The following is an 18,308-nucleotide window of genomic DNA, read 5'->3' on the forward strand; positions in this document are numbered from 1 at the left end:
AAACATTTAGCCATGCTCAAATTTCTATTTTTTAGTATGTTCACATCAGGATCCAAAAAGTCCATAAAATGCATTCGATTATCTCTCTTAATCTATAGTTTCTCTCCTCATCTTTTTTTCTTTTTCCTCAAAATTTATTTGTTTAAAAAGGGCAGCTGGGTAGTTCATCCTGTATAGTTTCCCATCATCTGAATTTTGTGTCCTCATGTTTTTTCATGTGTTCCTCTCACCCCTATTTCCTATAAATTGGTAGTGAAGTTTAGAGGCTTGTTCAGATTCTATATTTTTAAACAAGGACACTTAGTAGGTGGTGGTGAGTACCTCTCTCAGGAGGCGCATGACATTGTCATGTCTCTGTAGGCACTAGAAGCCACTGATGACCATTTTTAAGATCCATCAGTTTTTTGGGGTTGCACAGGCAGTCTCATCTGGAACAGTCCCCTATTAGCTCTGTTCTCTGTTAACTCGAGGAGTTAATAGGTATTAGTAGGTAGAACAAGGCTGTTGCAGACAGGAGGAGCTATTGAAGACGTCGCATCAGAATGAGCAGGCCGTGTTCTGCAACAGCAAATCTAGTTTGACTTGACCTTTTTTCATGGAACAGAGGAGAGGAAAGAGCTGGCAGAAGGAGTGTGCAGGGCACAGAGTGTATAGGGCCTACTATAGCAGTCAGGAGTGGGGACTTGGGGGGACTGGGGTTAGAGACGGGCCTTGCTGACATGAGGTAGCTGTTGTGGCTTAGCTAGAGGAAGAAGAGCCAGAAACTAGGTGTGGCATTGCTCTTGGGAAGGGTAAGAAAGGCAGGTGGTATGTGGCAGGCTTTGCAGGGACAGAGCTGGTTTTAGTTTTCAGCAGTTGAGATTGCAAGATAGCCGTCTGTCCCAGGCAGACAGGTTCCAGCGCCAGGGCGGGTCGGCAGGTTGGAGGAGAAGCTGACAGTTGAAGATCTAGCATCACTGATGGAGAGGTGTCTGGCATGACTCGGTGAGGAAGCTCATGTCATTAGAGAAAAGATAGCACTGGGCTTCCAGGGCGTGGAGGAGGGTTTCAGGGAGGGACCTTACGGATGTAAGTGTTGCCAAGAGGTGAAGGGAAATGACGGTTAAGAGGAAGCCATTGGATTTTCAGTGAGGGAGGAGGGTCCTGGATCCTTAGGAGACTCCGCCTGTTGGGTTGAGAGGAGAGAGAGGAGGGAGCCAGCGTCTTGGGATGGGAGGTGGAAGGGCTTAGGGGGCGGGTGGTTTTGTTTGTTTGTTTGTTTTTTAATAACACAGGAGATTGGAACATTGTCAGAAACATCACTGAGAGATAGTGTGGAGAAAGATCCATAAAGAAGGAGAAATTGGGAATGTAAGGAGGAGGGACCGGGGCCTGAGTGACGGGGCAGGTTGTCTCCTCTTTGTTCCCATGGAATCTGTTCACAGCACCCAGTTAACTGACTTGCATATCGTTTGCGTGTCCCCTCCCATTGCTTAGAGCTTCTCAATGGAAGCACCTTGCATTGTTCCCCCATAGAATCCCCCCGTCAGACGTGGTGCCAGTGATAAGGTGTAGCTGTGAATGAATGGAGGACTCAAGCTCCGCAGGTTAAGAGCACAGGCTCTCCTGTCTGACCAACTTTAGTTCAAATCTCTGCTCTGTCATCTAGCCATGTGGTCTTGCACAAGTCGCTTAACCTGTTCAGGCCTCTGTTTCTTCATGTAAGCATATGGGGGTCATAGTACTTAGTCACAGGATTGTGCAGGTAAATGAGATAATTCAATTAGGTTTCTGCATCTGGCATAGAGTAAGAGCTTGATACCTGGAAGCTTTGGAAATTAACAGAATCATGAATGCAGATTGTCTTAGAAGGGGATTGCTTGGTCTCAAGAACAGGAGGGCAGGGAGGAACGATGAGCAGGGTATGCAGGAGTATAGGTGGGGAGCAGTGGCATGGGGAGTTGTCTCCTCAGAGAGGTGGGATGCCCTGTGCTCAGCTGGGAGCACTGGAAACTTTAGGCCCGGCCACCAAGGGGTGTGTGGTCATCACCCTGTAAAGTGATAGTTAGTGTGTCTTTGTGATGGACACGGTTGGCCTGGCCACAGAGCTCAGCCAACTGGGAGACTTAGGAGGACTTAGCCTGTGGTTGGGAGAGTGGCTCCCAACTGACATGAACTGGGCCAGAATGAATCCTGGGATCAGCCCATGGGTAGGACCTGGGGAGGCCTTGGGGGCCTAGAGCACTAGAGAGATGCTGACAGCGGTTTCCATGGGAATAAGGGAGGAGGGGAATCCCAGGCTCAAGATCTGGGACATGGAAGGTGTTCAGGGAATGACAGGGCATGTGCTCGTGGGAAAACTTCAGGCCATTACAAGACAATGGACGAGACTCAGTGGGCAGTGTGGCCTTAAACGTCATGCCCTCCCCTGTAGTATAAAAACTGATTCCTTGGCCTCCATCTGCCTTGATTTCCTCATCTGTAACACGGTTTATAACCTATTTGAGAAGCAGGCATGCACCTGGAAAGACAAATGCAGTTTAAATAATGCATGCTTTTAATCATCTAGATTAGCAACTACTAGGAGGATGCGTTTTAAAACATATATAATGTTTATCTTTTCCTCCCTCCACAACTACCTGCTCTTCCCCAACCAAACAGCTCAAAGTTGACAGGATGATAGAAATGAAAGTAATTTACATTGCATAGAAGTCACTCCTATTGGAATAAGCAACTCTGTGTGTCATTTAGAAACTAATTGGCTCAAAGGCATGGGATCCACAGGAAGACAGAGTGAGTCCTATGGACATGGAGGGCAAATGGGCAGGATGGCCCTTTCACAAAAGGGAAATGGGCAGGAAAATAGGCAGGATGGTACCTTCACAAAAGGGAAATGGGTGCTGTTGGCTGGATGTCCACCATGTGCCAGCCACAGCAAACCCACTTAGATGCCTTAGCCTTCTTCTCACCACAAGGACTTGTGTGCCATCCAAGCCTAGAATTCTCTGCTTTCTTGATCATGAGCTGTCACCTAGCACGGCCTGGCTTTTCTCTCCTTCCCACATGAGACCTTGTCCTTTGTCTACCCCTAGTGGTGGTGATCCTGAGGGGACCTGAAGGCTAGGCCCAGGGATGGTTCTGCGCTCTGTGTCTATTCATGCATGCATTCCAGAAACACATTTGAGTGTTCACCAAGTGCTCAGCACTTTGCTAGGCATTATGACTCAGATGAGACCCTTAGCCTCCCGGAGTTTACATCTTTGTCACGGGCATAAATCAGTGACTAAGGCAATGGGCGGTGAATTGAGGGGGGGTCTGCGGTGTGGTGGAATGGGCTCTTCTGCTGTGAGCCTTTGTATTCCTTCCCCTAGGAATGGGCACGCGCTCTTGGCATTCATGTTCTCGCGTCAGGAGGGCAAGTTGAACCGCCAGCAGACCATGGAGCTTGGCCACCACATCCTGAAGGCGCACATTTTCAAGGTGAGATGCACACCAACTTGGGGAAGGGTTTCTTTGTTGTCATTTTGAGGTTTTGCTTTGGAGATTTTAGACAGCTCTGTCAGCCATCCAAGAAACGCTCCATGCACCTCAGCCCAGATGCAACCTCCTCCTGCCTCCCCTCTCCAAAAGTAACCGCTGTTCTGACTCAGCCTGGGCATTTCCTTGCATTTTGCTATAGTTGATTGCTCAAGTGTATATCAGAGTGCTGTGCTTAAGTTTTACTTCTTTCCACCTTTAAATCTCTGATAAGTTTCTTTTTATCTAAAGGTTCCACTTTGTTCATTACTTTTTGTTTCCTTATTATTGATTTGTTCAAGAACCTGAGTTTCTTGACCTGTGTGATTTTATACCACCTGGACTTTCTGACTGTGTTTGCCCAGGCTGGAGAGCAGTGGTGCGATCATAGCTTACTGGACTCAAGCCATCCTCCCGCCTCAGCCTCCCAAGTAACTGGGACTATAGGCACGCTCCACCTTGCAGGGCTCAGATGGTGATATTCTAATTCTGTCATTTATTCTTCCTCTAATTTACTTCCAACATGGTAAAACCTTGTCTCTACTAAAAATACAAAAATTAGCTGGGAGTGGTGGCATGTATCTGTAATCCCAGGTACTTGAGAGGCTGAGGGATGAGAATCACTTGAGCCTGGGAGGTGGAAGTTGAAGTGAGTTGAGATTGCACCACTGCACTTCCAGCCTGGGCGACACAGCAAGACTCTGACTCAAAGAGAAACTCTCATCTGCCATCTGTCTCCCAAGGCACAAAGTTAACCTAGTGAAGGCAGGCTGGTTCCTTGACCCTTGGTTTCAGGTAGTGAAAGCTCGCATGTCCAGGCATTCTTTGTGTGTGACCCCGTGCCTTCTGCAGGTATCTGCACCCTCTGCGGCAGACCCACTTTCAGAGTGACCCTGCAGGTGGGAAGGAGATGCTCAGGCAGATCTGTCTCTGATTGTTTCCAAGATCTGTCTCTGATTGTTTCCAGGGCCTCAGTAAGAAGACGGGAATTTCTTCAAGCCATCTCCAAGCCCTGTGGATCGGCTACAGCACCGAGGGGCTGTCCGCCGCCCTGGCCTCTCTCAGGAATCTCTATACTCCCAACGTGAAGGTGAGCAACCTTCTGCACAGAGAGCCGGAGACCCAGCCCTGGCCGGCTGCTGGCCGTTCCTCCAACAGCCCTGTTTCCCCCTGCCCTGGGTGGTGGTGAGAGGACGCAGAGGAGCTTCTAAAGATGTGCTTCCCTGATCACACGGGCTTGGGTGCTGTATTACTTGTTCTTCCAGAAGTTTAGCTTTTCTTTGGCAGGAAGATGTGGGTGGTCGGGGCTGCTCTGAGCACATGTGGTGACTGTTTCACAGCAGATGTGATAAGGAAGCACTTTACAAAAGAAATCAAAGATCAGAGAGATTTCTAGGGAAAACGGATTTTTTAAGTGTCCTGCGTTACTAATCTGGGCCATCTCTTTAGAGTTCATGGGAAATTAAGCATGGATGGGTGATGCATAGAGATAAGTACACAGAAAAACAATCATCGAGGTTTCATGTATACATATTTCTGCCTATGGAAAGGGTATCAGCATGGCCTTCTGTGGAGCCAAGAGCTTCTTCACTTCTTGGTCAGTGGCTTTCATGTCATGATGTTCCACTCAGCTTTTTAAGGTAGATTTTTCTTCCTGATTTCATGTAGCCTGGGAATCTGAAGCACACAGAGGCCAAGCAGCCTGTTAAGGCCACAGAGACAGTGTCCAGGCCTTTCAGCTTCAGGCCCTGATGTACCCGGCTGCCTGTGGAAGCCCTGGGTCAGTTTAGGGAGCAAGGTCTTCCCCCCGAATCACTCACATTGTTTCATCTTTCATTTCAGCTAAGAGTGTATCTCTCGGCTTCTCCATAACTAATAAAATTCTATAATCATAAGAAAGATGAGAATAAAAATGGCAATATGTTTTCATATGTTAATGAATTTCTGGGCATAGAATTTATTTTAATATGGAAATAAGTAAATGGGAAACATCTGTTGAGTACAAGTTTTTAAGACAGTAAATTTAAAGGTACTGCATAATAGTGTAATGAGCATGGCCCTCCTGAGATTATAAACTTTGCTCTTTAACGTATGTGCGATTTTAAGAGTTAATCATTTTTACTTTGTTTTGTAAAACTCCAGTGTCACCTACATCTACACCATCTCCGAAATTATTTCTATAATGTGGTTATAGAATCTTAAGTCTTTTCATTATCCTTCTGTTTCTTTTATCTTTCAAGGGGGGAAAAAGGTTTTCACAGGATCTTGAACAAATTACAGTAATTTTAAATTATGCATGCAATTAAGGAACTTTTTTTAGAGTGTATTAAATGTTGTCATACAGGAATGAATGTCATTTTGAACAATAATTGCAGTTTGCCACTTTGGTAAATTAAAGTGACTTGCTCTGGGATGATTACTTGGTAGATGGATTTTAGTTGCAGGGGCATGCCAGCAGTCTCTAACCATGTTGTCTCCTGTGGCCAGGCCAGGATGGGGCCAGCCTGGGCCCCGCTGGCCCACTGGAGTCCAATCCAGCCAGTGGTTTTGTTGTACCATCTCATAGGACTGGTGGCCAGCCGCAAGCTGTGGCCTCAGGAGGATTTAGGTTGCAGTTCTTTTCTCAGCTGACAACAGAAAGGAGAGGAGAACAGGAGCTAGGTGAGGCCTTTGGCCCAACTTCCCTTGGCCGGGAGATCCAGTCATATCCTACATCATAGTCAGGAAGGACACATTTAAAAACAATTGTGCTTGTGTGAGCTTCCAGTGTACTTAGTGGGAATGCTGATGCTGCCCTATGGCCACCCTGGCCAAGCCTCTTCTGGTCCTCATGATCGTATTGCCTCGCATATCCCCATCTCCCTTCCTGTTTTCCTGTTTTCATTAAATCCAGAAGTTGAGAGATACCACCACTTCTGAGTGTTGTCCAAGGAGGGCTTCTGTGATCATGGTCGGAAAATTTCCATATCGTTGGGGGAAAATCTATAGGATGAATCATTTAAACAGGTTCCTTCAGCACAGTGCCGTCTCAGCCAAGACTGCTGCTCTGCCACCTGGCTGCTCTGTGACCGTCATTAGCTTTGTGCTTAGCGCTCAGCTCTGCCTTACTCCCTCTGAGCCTTGGCTTTCTCACCTATAAAGTGGAGACACAAAAGAGGCTGTCTCTCAAGTGATGAGAAACCTTACTGAGATGTTAAAGTTACTGGGAACATACTTGGCATTTATTATGTTTACATGAATTGTTGTTAGTGCTTTGCCTCATCTCTGGAAACAGTGGCTCTGCTGTAGGCACCTGGGAAGTTTTGGATGTGCCAGTTGGTGCTTGTTAATAGGAGCTGCCGACCTTGAGGATGTGATGGTTGCAGGTGACTTACCTCTGCCCTCATCTCGGCATGAGGTGTCCCTGCTGCTCTGTGCTGGTGAACAGCCCAGGCTGGGCATGCAGGGTGATGTGGACAGGAGGGCAGAGCTCCCTCCTGTGCCTTCCAGAGGTCAGGGACCTGAGTTCTTGTCGTTTCTGAAGACTCCATGAAAGGTTGATTATAACATCGATTAACGTTTATTTAACATGTACAGATGCTGAGTGCTGTGCTAAATGCTTAATGCACATATATATACATACACTTTTTTTTTTACACATTGATTTTTAATCTTTACAACCACCAAGTGAAGTGAAACTTTTATCCTCATTTTTTTAGATGAGAAAACTGAGGTTTAGGGCAGTTGATACTTTCCAAAATCACACAGCTGGAAGGGCGCCTGACACTCCGCAAGCCCTTGCTCTGCAGGTGCCTTTATCACTTGATGTGTTTACAGCCCTGGCTGCCAGCTAAAATCACCTGGGAGCTCTGGGCACCACAGCCCCAGCCCCAGTTAAGTCAGAATCTCCAAGAGTGGGGCCAGGGTATTGGAAACTTTCAAGCTCCCAGGTGGTTTCAGCGTGCATCAAGGTTAAGAACCATAATTTAGGGGAAGGTGATGGAGGGTTAAGTGGTAAAAATACCTACAGCATTACACCGACAAAGGAAAATGTTATTCCCAGAAGCAGAGGAAGTGTGAATTGATGACATCTTTAGGAAACCTCTGCCCTGAGCACATGCCTTCCAGGTAAACTTTTGTAAGGGATTCATCATGGTACTCCAAGTATACCTTCCACCATTATTAGCAAAAGAGTACCTGTTAGATAGAATGGGATGGCATGCTGCTGTTTTCTTAGGTGGCACCTAAAGCACAGAGAGGTTGAGGAATTTTCTGAAAATCACACAGTAGGTTAGTTTGGGGGCTGGCTGAGAACTCACACCACTTAATCCTTCATTTTTTAGGCCCATGGATCTCAAGAAGGTATGGGGTTGATGGGGGAGGACAGATTGTAACTGGCTGGCAAAATTATCCAGGGAATTTACAAATGATCCTGCCCATCCTGTGGCTAGCAGAGTCTGGTGTGCCCCTTGGTGGCATTGCGTGTATTTCCAGATGTGTATCTTCTCTACTCCTTTTGCTGAGGACTGGTTTCATTGGCCTTAATAAAATCCTATTTCTTCAGCATAATCTGATTCTGTCCACGCTGTTACTCAAAGGGATTTTAAAAACACTTTTATTATTTTATTTTTATTTTTATTTATTATTATTATTTTGAGATGGAGTTTTGCTCTTGTTGCCCAGGCTGGAGTGCAGTGGCGTGATCTTGGCTCACTGCAACCTCCGCCTCCTGGGTTCAAGTGATTCTCCTGCCTCAGCCTCCCGAGTAGCCGGGATTACAGGCGTGTGCCACCGCAGCCAGCTAATTTTTGTATTTTTAGTAGAGACTCAGTTTCACCATATTGGCCAGGCTGGTCTCAAACTCCTGACCGCAGGTGATCCACCCACCTCGGCCTCCCAAAGTGTTGGGATTACAGGCGTGAGCCACCATGCCCAGCCACACCTTTATTAATGTTGTAGCATAATGCAGTCTTAAAATGCTTTTGAATTAGATCAGAGTCTAGTGGCATTTTTAAAAAGCAAGCCTATATAGATCTGTAGAGCAGGCTTGGTGGGGATTAATTAAGTCATTTGCCTGAAGTTGCCCATGAAACAGCAGTGTTAGGACTGGACACCCTTTCTGATCTCTCATCCATTCCTCCACAAGTGCAAGTTGACAGCGAGACCCTAGAGGCTGGGTTGGTGTTCACCTGGATCTGGCTAGACAGTGGTCTCTCTGATGGTGTAGACAGCAGGGTGGTGGTCAGGTGGTTGGCTGGCTCCTTGTCACTTGCACATGGCCTGTTCTTCCTTAAATATAGATGGCAGTCCCAGCAGTGTGAAGAAACCGATGTGTGGGTCATCCCCATCCATGGAGGGGCTCTGTTTGCCTTTCTTCTCTGTGAACTTCTGTATCGTAGAACCAGTGTCTGGTGCAGTGGACTAAGCAGGAAAACAGAGCATGCTGAGGGATAGAGAGGGCCTGGGTGCACAGGGTACCCTCTCCCCCATGTCCTGGCACTGGAGCAGAGCCCTGCAGGAAGTGATTATATTTATGGAATGAGCATTCCAGTCAGGGAACTAAAAGTGGGTAAAGACCATGAGGCTGGCCCTGCTTGGCATTGTCACAGCACGTGTTGGGTCCAAGGTGGCTGCAGTGAGGGAAGGATTCTGCAGAGAAGATCAGAGAGGAAGCTGGAGGCCTGTATCACAGAGGTTCAAGCTTCAGCAGCCAAGACATCTTCAAATTTGACACCTGGGGTTCTAACCTGTCACTATGCCATTGTGAGTTATGGTTTCACTACTTGGTAGTATAATTTTCCAGACCCATTTGTTTGTAAATATTCTGTTTGTCAGCTACTCTTGTGGACATGTATCACTGAAATACCATGAATTTTTTATGCCTTGTTATCTCTCTGTATCTTTTAATGATCCCCATGTGTCTCTAGTCAATAAATGATAGTCTCTGTGGTTTTCACATTTAGTGGGCAGGTGGAGGACCTGCCAGGCTTTGGCAGGGGCAGTGATTGATGTGGGTCAGGACCATTGAAGTAAGCCATTGAAAGAAACACACTGGGCATCTTAATAGCTGTTAAAGGAGCATCATTTGTATCTAATGATCTGAAGATCTGAAAGAAAAAATATTAATATACCTAAAATTTGCGTATGTTCAGTAATTTTATTTTAAAACCTGTAGATAAAAAGCTTTTCCTAATACCTAGATCCAGGGAGATTACTAAGTGGGGGATATAGTAATTAGTGGAAGCAGCACATTATTTTCTAGCAGTGTTATGCTGCGGACAATCCTGGCACATGTGGACATTTCCATATTTTCTGTTTCTTTTAGGAACACATCTCTATAAAGCATTTGTATTTACTTTTGGCCTTATCTCACTATTAACACCATGACTATTTTTTTCTTTTTTAAAAAATTTTTTATAGAGACGGGGTCTTGCCATGTTGCCCATGTTGGTCTCAAACTCCTGGGCTCAAGCAGTCCTCCCTCCTCAGCCTCCTAACATACTGGGATTACAGTTGTGAGCCACTGCACCCAGCCACAATTATTACTTCATTACCAGGAAATGAAGTAATATGAATGAAAATGAATTTCCTGGTTTTGTTGAGGTTAAACAGTGATTTTTCAAAGTGTGGTTCCCCAAACCAAGAGTGTCAATATCAACGAGGAACTTATTAAAAATGTACCACCCAGATATAATGAACCAGAAATCAGGGGGTGGGGCCCAAGAATTTGCAGTTGTTTAGGTTTTTTTTGTTTTTGTTTTTGTTTTGCTTTTGAGACGGAGTCTTGCTCTGTCCCCCAGGCTGGAGTGCAGTGACGTAATCTCGGCTCACTGCAGCCTCCACCTCCTGCGTTCAAGCGATTCTCCTGCATCAGTCTCCTGAGTAGCTGGGATTACAGGCGTGCGCCACCACGCTGGCTAACTTTTGTATTTTTAGTAGACACGGGGTTTTCACCCTGTTGTTCAGGCTGGTCTCGAACTCCTAACTGCAGGTGATCCGCCCGCCTCAGCCTCCCAAAGTGGTGGGATTACAGGCATGAGCCACCTTGCCTGGCTATTTGTTTAGTTTTTATTTTTAATTATGGTTAAGAAACACATAAAAGGAAATTTACCATCTTAACCATTTTTAAGTCTGCAATTCAGTAGTGTTAACAATATTCACATTGTTGTGCGATAGATGTCCAGTACTTTTCATGTTGCAAAATCAAAACTCTATATCCCTTAAGCAACAACTCTCATTTCCCCTGTGCCCAGGCCCAGAAACCTTCATTCTACTGTCTGTGAATTTGACTACTGTATATATCTCATAAGTAGTTTCACACAGTATTTGTTCTTTTGCGTCTGGCTTGCTTCACTTATTTCACTTCCCCGAGGTTTACCCATGTTGTCACATATGGCAGGATTTTCTCCCTTTTTAAGCAGGAATAATCCATTGTATGTATATGTACCACATTTTCTTCATCCATCCACTGATGAACACTGAGGTTGCATCTACCTGTTGGCTGTTGTGAATAATGCTGCAATTAACATGAGGGTACAAATATGTCTTTGAGATCCTGCTTTCAATTCTTTTGAATATGTACCCAGAAGTGGGATGACTGATCACATGGCCGTTCTATTGTTATTTTTTGTTGTTTTGTTTTTGTTTTTGAGACTGAGTCTCACTCTGTCGCCAGGCTGGAGTGCAGTGGTGCAATCTCAGCTCACTGCAACCTCCACCTCCCGGGTTCAAGCGATTCTCCTGCCTCAGCCTCCCAAGTAGCTGAGATACAGGCACACACCACCACGCCCGGCTAATTTTTGTATTTTTAGTAGAGACGGGGTTTCACCATGTTGGCCAGATGGTCTCGATCTCTTGACCTCGTGATCCACCCGCCATGGCCTCTCAAAGTGCTGGAATTACAGGCGTGAGCCACCGCACCTGGCCTCTACTGACATTTTTAATTAAAATTTTTTTTTTTTTTTTAATTTTCACATCAGGGCCTTGCTGTGTTGCCCAGGCTAGAGTGCAGCAGGCTGTTCACAGGCATGATCATAGTGCACTACAGCCTCAAACTCCTGGCCCCAAGCAATCCTCCCACCTCAGCTTCCTGAGTAGCTGGGATTACAGTCACGTGCCTGGGGCAGTAGTTCTATTTTTAATATTTTGAGGAACCATCTTACTGTTTCCCAGTAAGCTACACTATTTTACATTCCCACCAATGAGAATGTGCATTGTTAATATATTCCCAGGTGATACTGGTGCACATTCAAGTTTGAGAACCACTGGATTAAAATGATACCGAAAATTGAGGATACTGCCCATTTCCAGAAATGTTTAGATGACATACATGTGACAATCTTGTTGGGGGGCCTTGTCCAACAGGTGAGCCGTCTCCTGATTTTGGGAGGGGCCAACGTGAACTACAGGACAGAAGTGTTAAATAATGCCCCAATCCTGTGCGTCCAGTCTCACCTTGGCCACGAGGAAGTTGTCACTCTGCTCCTGGAATTTGGTGCCTGCCTGGACGGAACGTCAGAGAACGGCATGACTGCCCTCTGTTATGCAGCAGCTGCTGGCCACATGAAGCTGGTGTGTCTGCTGACCAAGAAGGGAGCGAGAGTAAGCGGCAGCCTGCTCTTTTGGGGCTGGGGCAGGGAAATGGCTTCATCTCATTGCTAGAATTGTTATTTGCTGGGCCAGATTCTCTTGTCTCTGAAACCACAGCATACACAGAAAGGGTCGGGCTCCAGGGATTGGTCACTTTGTAATGTGGCAGCCTCAGAGAGGTGTGTTTTGCTCATACACAGCAACTCTGCTTAATGTTGTCCAGCGGAAGGCAGAATTCCAGGGAGACCGTGGCTCCTAGCCGCATGAGGAGGGCCAGCCTTTAAAAAGCCTGCAAGTATCGATCTAGAAAGCACCAAAATTGGTTTAAAATATTTTAAATGTTTGCTTTTTTCCCCTCTCTTCTTCTTATCCCATTTTATGTCCTTTTAAAACAGTAGGATGAGTTCCATGAACTCATGAAGAAGCCATGTGCCTGAGCTCCAGGAACTAGATTGCCTGGAATCTTCATCTTTCCACTTGCCAGCTCTAGGGTATTGGGCAAGTTATTGAGCCTATATATGACTTCAGGCTTCTTATCTGTAAAATGGGCATAACAGCACTCCCTACCACAGGGCTGTTGAGTAAGCATTCAGTTATATATGAAGTAAGTATGTATTGTTATACAAGTTACTCTAGAGCCATCAACTTTTTTTTCTGTTTTGACAGTCTCACCCTGTCACTCAGTCTGGAGTGCAGAGGCATGATCTTGGCTCACTGCAACCTCCACCTCCCAGGTTTAAGTGATTCTCCTGCTTCAGCCTCCAAGTAGCTGGGACTACAGGCACATGCCACTGTGCCTGGTTAATTTTTGTATTTTTAGTACAGATGGGGTTTCACCACGTTGGCCAGGCTGGTCTTGAACTCCTGACCTCACATGATCTGCCTGCCTTGGCCTCCCAAACTGTTGGGATTATAGGTATGAGCCACCACGTCTGGCCAGGAGCTGTCAGCTTTAATAGGGTGAATGAGAATAATATCGAGCTCACAGTAAATGCTAGGTTTACTGGAAGCATTTTTTTGGGAAATGTGCCTTTTGAATAACAGTAGAGATAAACTGCTAATTATCTTTTGTCTTTTAATTAGGATATTTAAAGTTCAAAAAAATTAGGCTTATAACAGCTGTGGGAGATTTATTTTTTTCTCTCAAATCCAACATTTGGGACATACATAAACTTCAGTTCATGGAGAAGGAAATGTGTGGCTAAGCCTTTGGGGTGGGTATGTTACTGCTGCACATCACCGCACCTCCATTTACGGATGGCAGCTGGGCTTTACACTTTATTCTGAGGCCAGCAGGCCTCCCCCCATCACAGCTGAAAGCTCTGGAGTAGGAGGCTGAGTGCTATGTCAGGGGGCTCTGGCAAAGCCTCTGAATGAGGGTACAGGGCGTCCCCAGAGTTGGCAGGCATGCAAGGCTAGGCCCTGGGCTCTGCTCCCAGGCCCAGTACTCTGGGGTTTAGACAGGGCATGAAGGGCTGCCGCTGCTTTGGGGCATTGAGGAGGAGGTGTGTGGCACTCACTCACTTTTTCTGCCTAGCTGGCCTGCCCTGACTTTGTGGCCGCCCCCCCTTTACTTGCCAGCATGCCCAGGCCACCGGCCTACATGAGACCTCCTTCCCAATCAGATGCCACTTGGACTCCTTTCCTGCCCTTCCACACTCAGCTGTTTTTCCACATCCCTCTCTTTCTTTGGATCCCCTGGCTCAGTGACCAGAGAGTGGCTCTACTCCTTCAAATTATAGCTTGTCACAGCAGACTTAGAATGCCCCACCCAAGCAACCAATGTTGGGAAATACAGGGCTTTGTCCGAGGTTTTGGTCTGTGTCTCCACACATGCTCACAAGAGAGTTAGGAGCTTTGTGTAGTTTGCTGCAGGGACATGGGAGTAAGGAGGGTGTTTTGTGACCCTGAATCTTGCAAAGGGAACCTGAGGCCTGGAATGGTACATTCATTACCATCTGGAAGTAATCCAGACTAAGGTTCCATGTTCTCCAGAAAGACAAGTTGGACTGTGAACCCCATGTATGCTTACAGGGAGTGGGGTTTGCACACAGCTAGGTGGTGCATCTGCATGCTCAGAGGCAAAGTAATGCTCAGCCGTAACCTTCCCCTACTCCTGCCCCCAGGTGGACCACTTGGATAAGAAGGGCCAGTGTGCGCTTGTCCACAGTGCCCTACGGGGCCACGGTGACATTCTCCAGTACCTGCTGACTTGTGAGTGGTCGCCGGGTCCTCCCCAGCCAGGCGCCCTGAGGAAGAGCCACGCCCTGCAGCAGGCGCTGACCGCGGCGGCCAGCATGGGCCACAGCTCGGTGAGTGGGGCAGGGGTTTCCCTCCTGGGAAACAAGAAGCTGTAGCCCAGCAAGTCAGTTGACACACCGAAGGACCGAAAGAAGGAGGATGCCAAGAACTAGCATTTGGCATTGACCACCTGCAGTAGAAGGTCTTCTATGGGCACCACATCCTTCCCGTGAGTGACAGTGCACACTCCTATGCACACGTGATGGGGACAGGCAGGCTTATTTTTCTATGGGAAGCCTTTTGATGACATTCACTCTCAGCTCTTCCTCATGTCTCTCCTCCTTCCCTGCTCTGCCCTCTAGACCTGCTGTTTTAAATTTTTTCCCCTTTGATTCATTTCTTCTGTCCTTGTGTTCATTTAAAAATAATCACATAGAATCCTGATTCTAAAATCGTTCCTGAGTATTTGAAGGATTTTTAAAAATAGAGCTTTAATGCTTTGATAGCACACAAGAATGCTTGTCATTTACAGCTCCTCTACTGAATGAAAACTCCATGCAGTAGTTAAATAGAGCATTTATTTCTGACAGATGTTGGTATTCCTCAGTTTGAAGATTTAATTGTCACCTCCTGACTTGTGTGTCTTGGCTTTCTTTATCTGTGAATTTAATAATGTTTTGCTCGCTTCCTCCTGTGTATTTCTTACTCTGAATTATCTTCAAGCAATTAGAGGTGCCAGTATTTGGTAAGATTCTTTTTCTAAAATGACTTTAGTAAATTCGAGTGCGAAGCTGGCTGGCTGACTTTGGCATTCAAAACTCATGGGCGGACACACACACAAGCATAAAATAGTGGCTGGCTAATTTCTGGTTTAAACATTAAACACACACACACACACACACACACACACACACAGAGAGAGATACTGTTAAACACACATATGAAAATGTAGATGTTTTCCTTTTTTTAAGTGTGAAAAGTCATCATTGGGAGGACCATGAATGCCTAGGAATGACCTTGGTCTTAATCCATGCTAACCCCCTTGTTTTAAAGCTGGTTGGGAGGAAATGCTGAGCGAAAATCACCTCAGCACAGCCAGTAGGGTGAAAAAAGCAGGGTTTGTTCACCATAAGACTTGGAGGGTATGTTAGTTTCCTAATGCCATTATCACAAATAGATGCAACCTTAGTGGCTTAAAGCAGCACACACTTACTCTTAGAATTCCGATGGTCAGAAGTCTAAAATCACACTATTGGGAGGTCAGCCTTCCTTCTGAAGTCTCTAGGGGAGAACCTGTCTCCTTGCTTTTTCTCAATTCTTGAAGCCACCTGTATTTTTTAGCTCATGGCCCCTTCCTCCATCTCCAAAGTGCCTTACTTTCACCTTAGCCTCTGTCATCTCATTTCCTCTGTCCTCTGACCTGGACTCCTCCTGTCCCTCTTAAGAGGATGGTTGTGATTGATTAGATCAGGTGTGTATCAGATATGGACCTTGATAATTTGAGATAATCGCCCCATTTCAACATTCATAATCACATCTGCAATTCCTTCTTGCCCTGTAAGGTCACATTCACAGGCTTTGAAGATTGGGATGTAGACATCTTTGGGGGCCATTATTCAGCCTACCACAAAGGGTGTGGGCTAGGAGACTGGAAGGTGGCTTTGTCGTGTTCTCCCGTTGCTCGCTGCTGTTGCTCAGGGTGAACGCCGGCTCAGGTCCAGGGCACAGATGCCTTGTCTCCCTGCAAGCCAGGCTTCCTGCCTCCATACCTGTGACTTGACCCGCCCTTTGACAGGAAGAGTCCCATAAGGGAAAAAGAATAATGCTACCAGCAGAAAATGTATTTGAACAATACTTTGTAAAAATTTGCAAAAACGTATATCGCTTTGTTTTCCTTCCTTGTGAAAAACTGATTCACTATCTTGTGATTTATGCAGAAACTGCACTTTGTGTGATCTGCCATGTCCTTTGTTGATTAGGCTGGCATATTTGGGTCATGTTGGAATTCATTAGAATTCTGAGTACCTAGTAATCCTGAACCATATTGCTGAAATTCACTGAGATTTTTTTTTAATTCTTCTCCAACTGAAAGTGTGAATAGCATATGAAATTATGCTTGAAAACAGTTTTCATTATATTTTTCTCTCCTTGGGCAGTGTGAGATAATGGTTAAAAAACAACACACTGTCTCCTTTGATACATGGGCTATAATAAGCACCTCTTGCTAAGAGAACTCATTAAATCACCTTGCCACTTCTGACAGGTGGTCCAGTGCTTGCTGGGGATGGAGAAGGAACATGAAGTAGAAGTCAATGGCACCGACACATTGTGGGGAGAAACAGGTAATTATAATGCCACTGCTTGTAGTCTGGGGCAGCTTGCTTGATGTTTTAGCCCTATTTTGGCCTAATTGTCTTAAGAATGACTGATATATGTAGTCCTGTTTTTATTTTATCACAAGCATTTGAAGTTTAGAGCTCCTTGAACTTTCTACATGAGTAGCAAAACTTTGCTGGAAGCGTAAGATTTTATTTTTTAAAGCAATCCTATTAACTGATTATTTTGAATTAGACTAGCAGTTACGGTACATCTGATGAATGTCAGATGGAAGTACCTAAGTAAGGTGTTGTTTTCTGATTTGCCAAATCTCACACATCTAACCAATGTGATCCTGTGACCTGTGCATGGCGAGCCAGGCATGAACTTCTGTCCCCATCGTCACACGAATCAAAGGCGGCTCAGCACAGAAGGCAGTGGCCTGCCCTGCCCTGTACAGAATGAGGGTAAAACTCAGCCTCGTGGGGTTTACTCACATTACCATACGAATGCAAGCTATCGGGTCATTTCCATTGGTCTTTACAGTGAGAAGCCTGGGCTGAGCACATCCTGGTGAAGATTTGAGTTGGTTACTTGTGAGACTAAAAGTAATGCTGCTTTCTAGTTTTCCACTTGACTGGATTAGTGTTAGAAATCTAAGACTTTAAATTACAAGTTGTTTTTAAATAGATGTCAGCATGAGTATTTAAAATGAATTTCCAGGTTATGTTTCTGTGTGTGTACCTGGTATATATGATTTCCATTTTTCTTGCACAGATTTGTTTCCAAATGCTTCTAAATTATTTCCTAATAAGCCAAATGGTGGTGTGAAGAGCTTATTAGATAGCTCACCCTAGGGGAAAGCCACAGAGCTTCACCTTCTGGCAGGAGTGCAGGCCTGTCCTTCAGAGCCTCACAGCTGTTTGTTCCATCCCCTTTGTGGGTCCAAAGAAGGAGCTGGGTGTGCTCCCAGGCGCAGAGAAAGTACAGAATTCCAGCGGAGTTGGATTATGTCTACGGGTAAAAGTATGTGGATTGAAATATTGCCTAATTGTTTATGGAGTCCTTCCCCTTCCCTTTTAAACAGTATAGGCTGCTCTATAATTTGGTGAAAGAAAAGTTTCCATCACATTCCAAATGATGTGGTGGGCAGCAGTGTTGCTGAGTGGATAAGAGCATGACTGCTGACAGCCAAAAGGTCCAAACCCCTGTTCTTTCATTGCCTAGTGATAAGAGCCTCCTGGGGCACTTGGGCTTAGACATTCTGATTCACTAGGGGGAAAGCCCAGGATTTGATTTTCTTAACAAGCATCCCAAGTCATTTCAGGTTACTCCTAGCTCCCTGCAGAGCTGTCTAGAAAGCCTGACATAGAGTGACACACAGTGAGAGGTACCCATGAAGACGATGGACATCAGGTCTAGCAGCCATGACATCACACATTTAGCTCAAGTGAGAATTTCTAACATTTTAATATTCAAGATGCTTTTTTATTTGGAAGAAAATTCCAGAGAAGGGCTGACTTTGAAGGCTTTGTTTGAGCGCTCTTCTCTCAATGACCAGTCCTGAATTGCATTATCATCCTGCTTGAGAATCTGCCCATCAGTTGATGGCTAAAGACACACATGAGAAACAACAGACTTCCCACCAGTCTTTATCTAGATCAGAATTCTTGGCACAGTTTGGCTGG

At 45.7% G+C, this 18,308-nt stretch overlaps 1 protein-coding gene across 23 annotated transcripts in view; it reads left to right on the top strand.

Annotated features, from left to right (window-relative positions):
- TANC1 (tetratricopeptide repeat, ankyrin repeat and coiled-coil containing 1) overlaps positions 1-18,308 on the top strand; it is a 267,732-nt gene that overhangs the window by 215,679 nt on the left and 33,745 nt on the right. For all 23 annotated transcript variants that reach the window (XR_010150111.1, XM_063791238.1, XM_063791241.1 and 20 more), the window contains 5 exons: positions 3,351-3,459; positions 4,463-4,585; positions 11,839-12,075; positions 14,190-14,375; positions 16,568-16,646. Coding sequence is in view for 22 of the 23 variants with exons in the window: in XM_063791238.1 (XP_063647308.1) it covers positions 3,351-3,459; positions 4,463-4,585; positions 11,839-12,075; positions 14,190-14,375; positions 16,568-16,646 (734 nt within the window). In the remaining variant the exon portion in view is untranslated. The remainder of the gene's footprint in view (positions 1-3,350; positions 3,460-4,462; positions 4,586-11,838; positions 12,076-14,189; positions 14,376-16,567; positions 16,647-18,308) is intronic.

Source organism: Pan troglodytes, chromosome 13, assembly GCF_028858775.2.
Source record: "Pan troglodytes isolate AG18354 chromosome 13, NHGRI_mPanTro3-v2.0_pri, whole genome shotgun sequence".
Lineage (NCBI taxonomy): Eukaryota > Metazoa > Chordata > Mammalia > Primates > Hominidae > Pan > Pan troglodytes.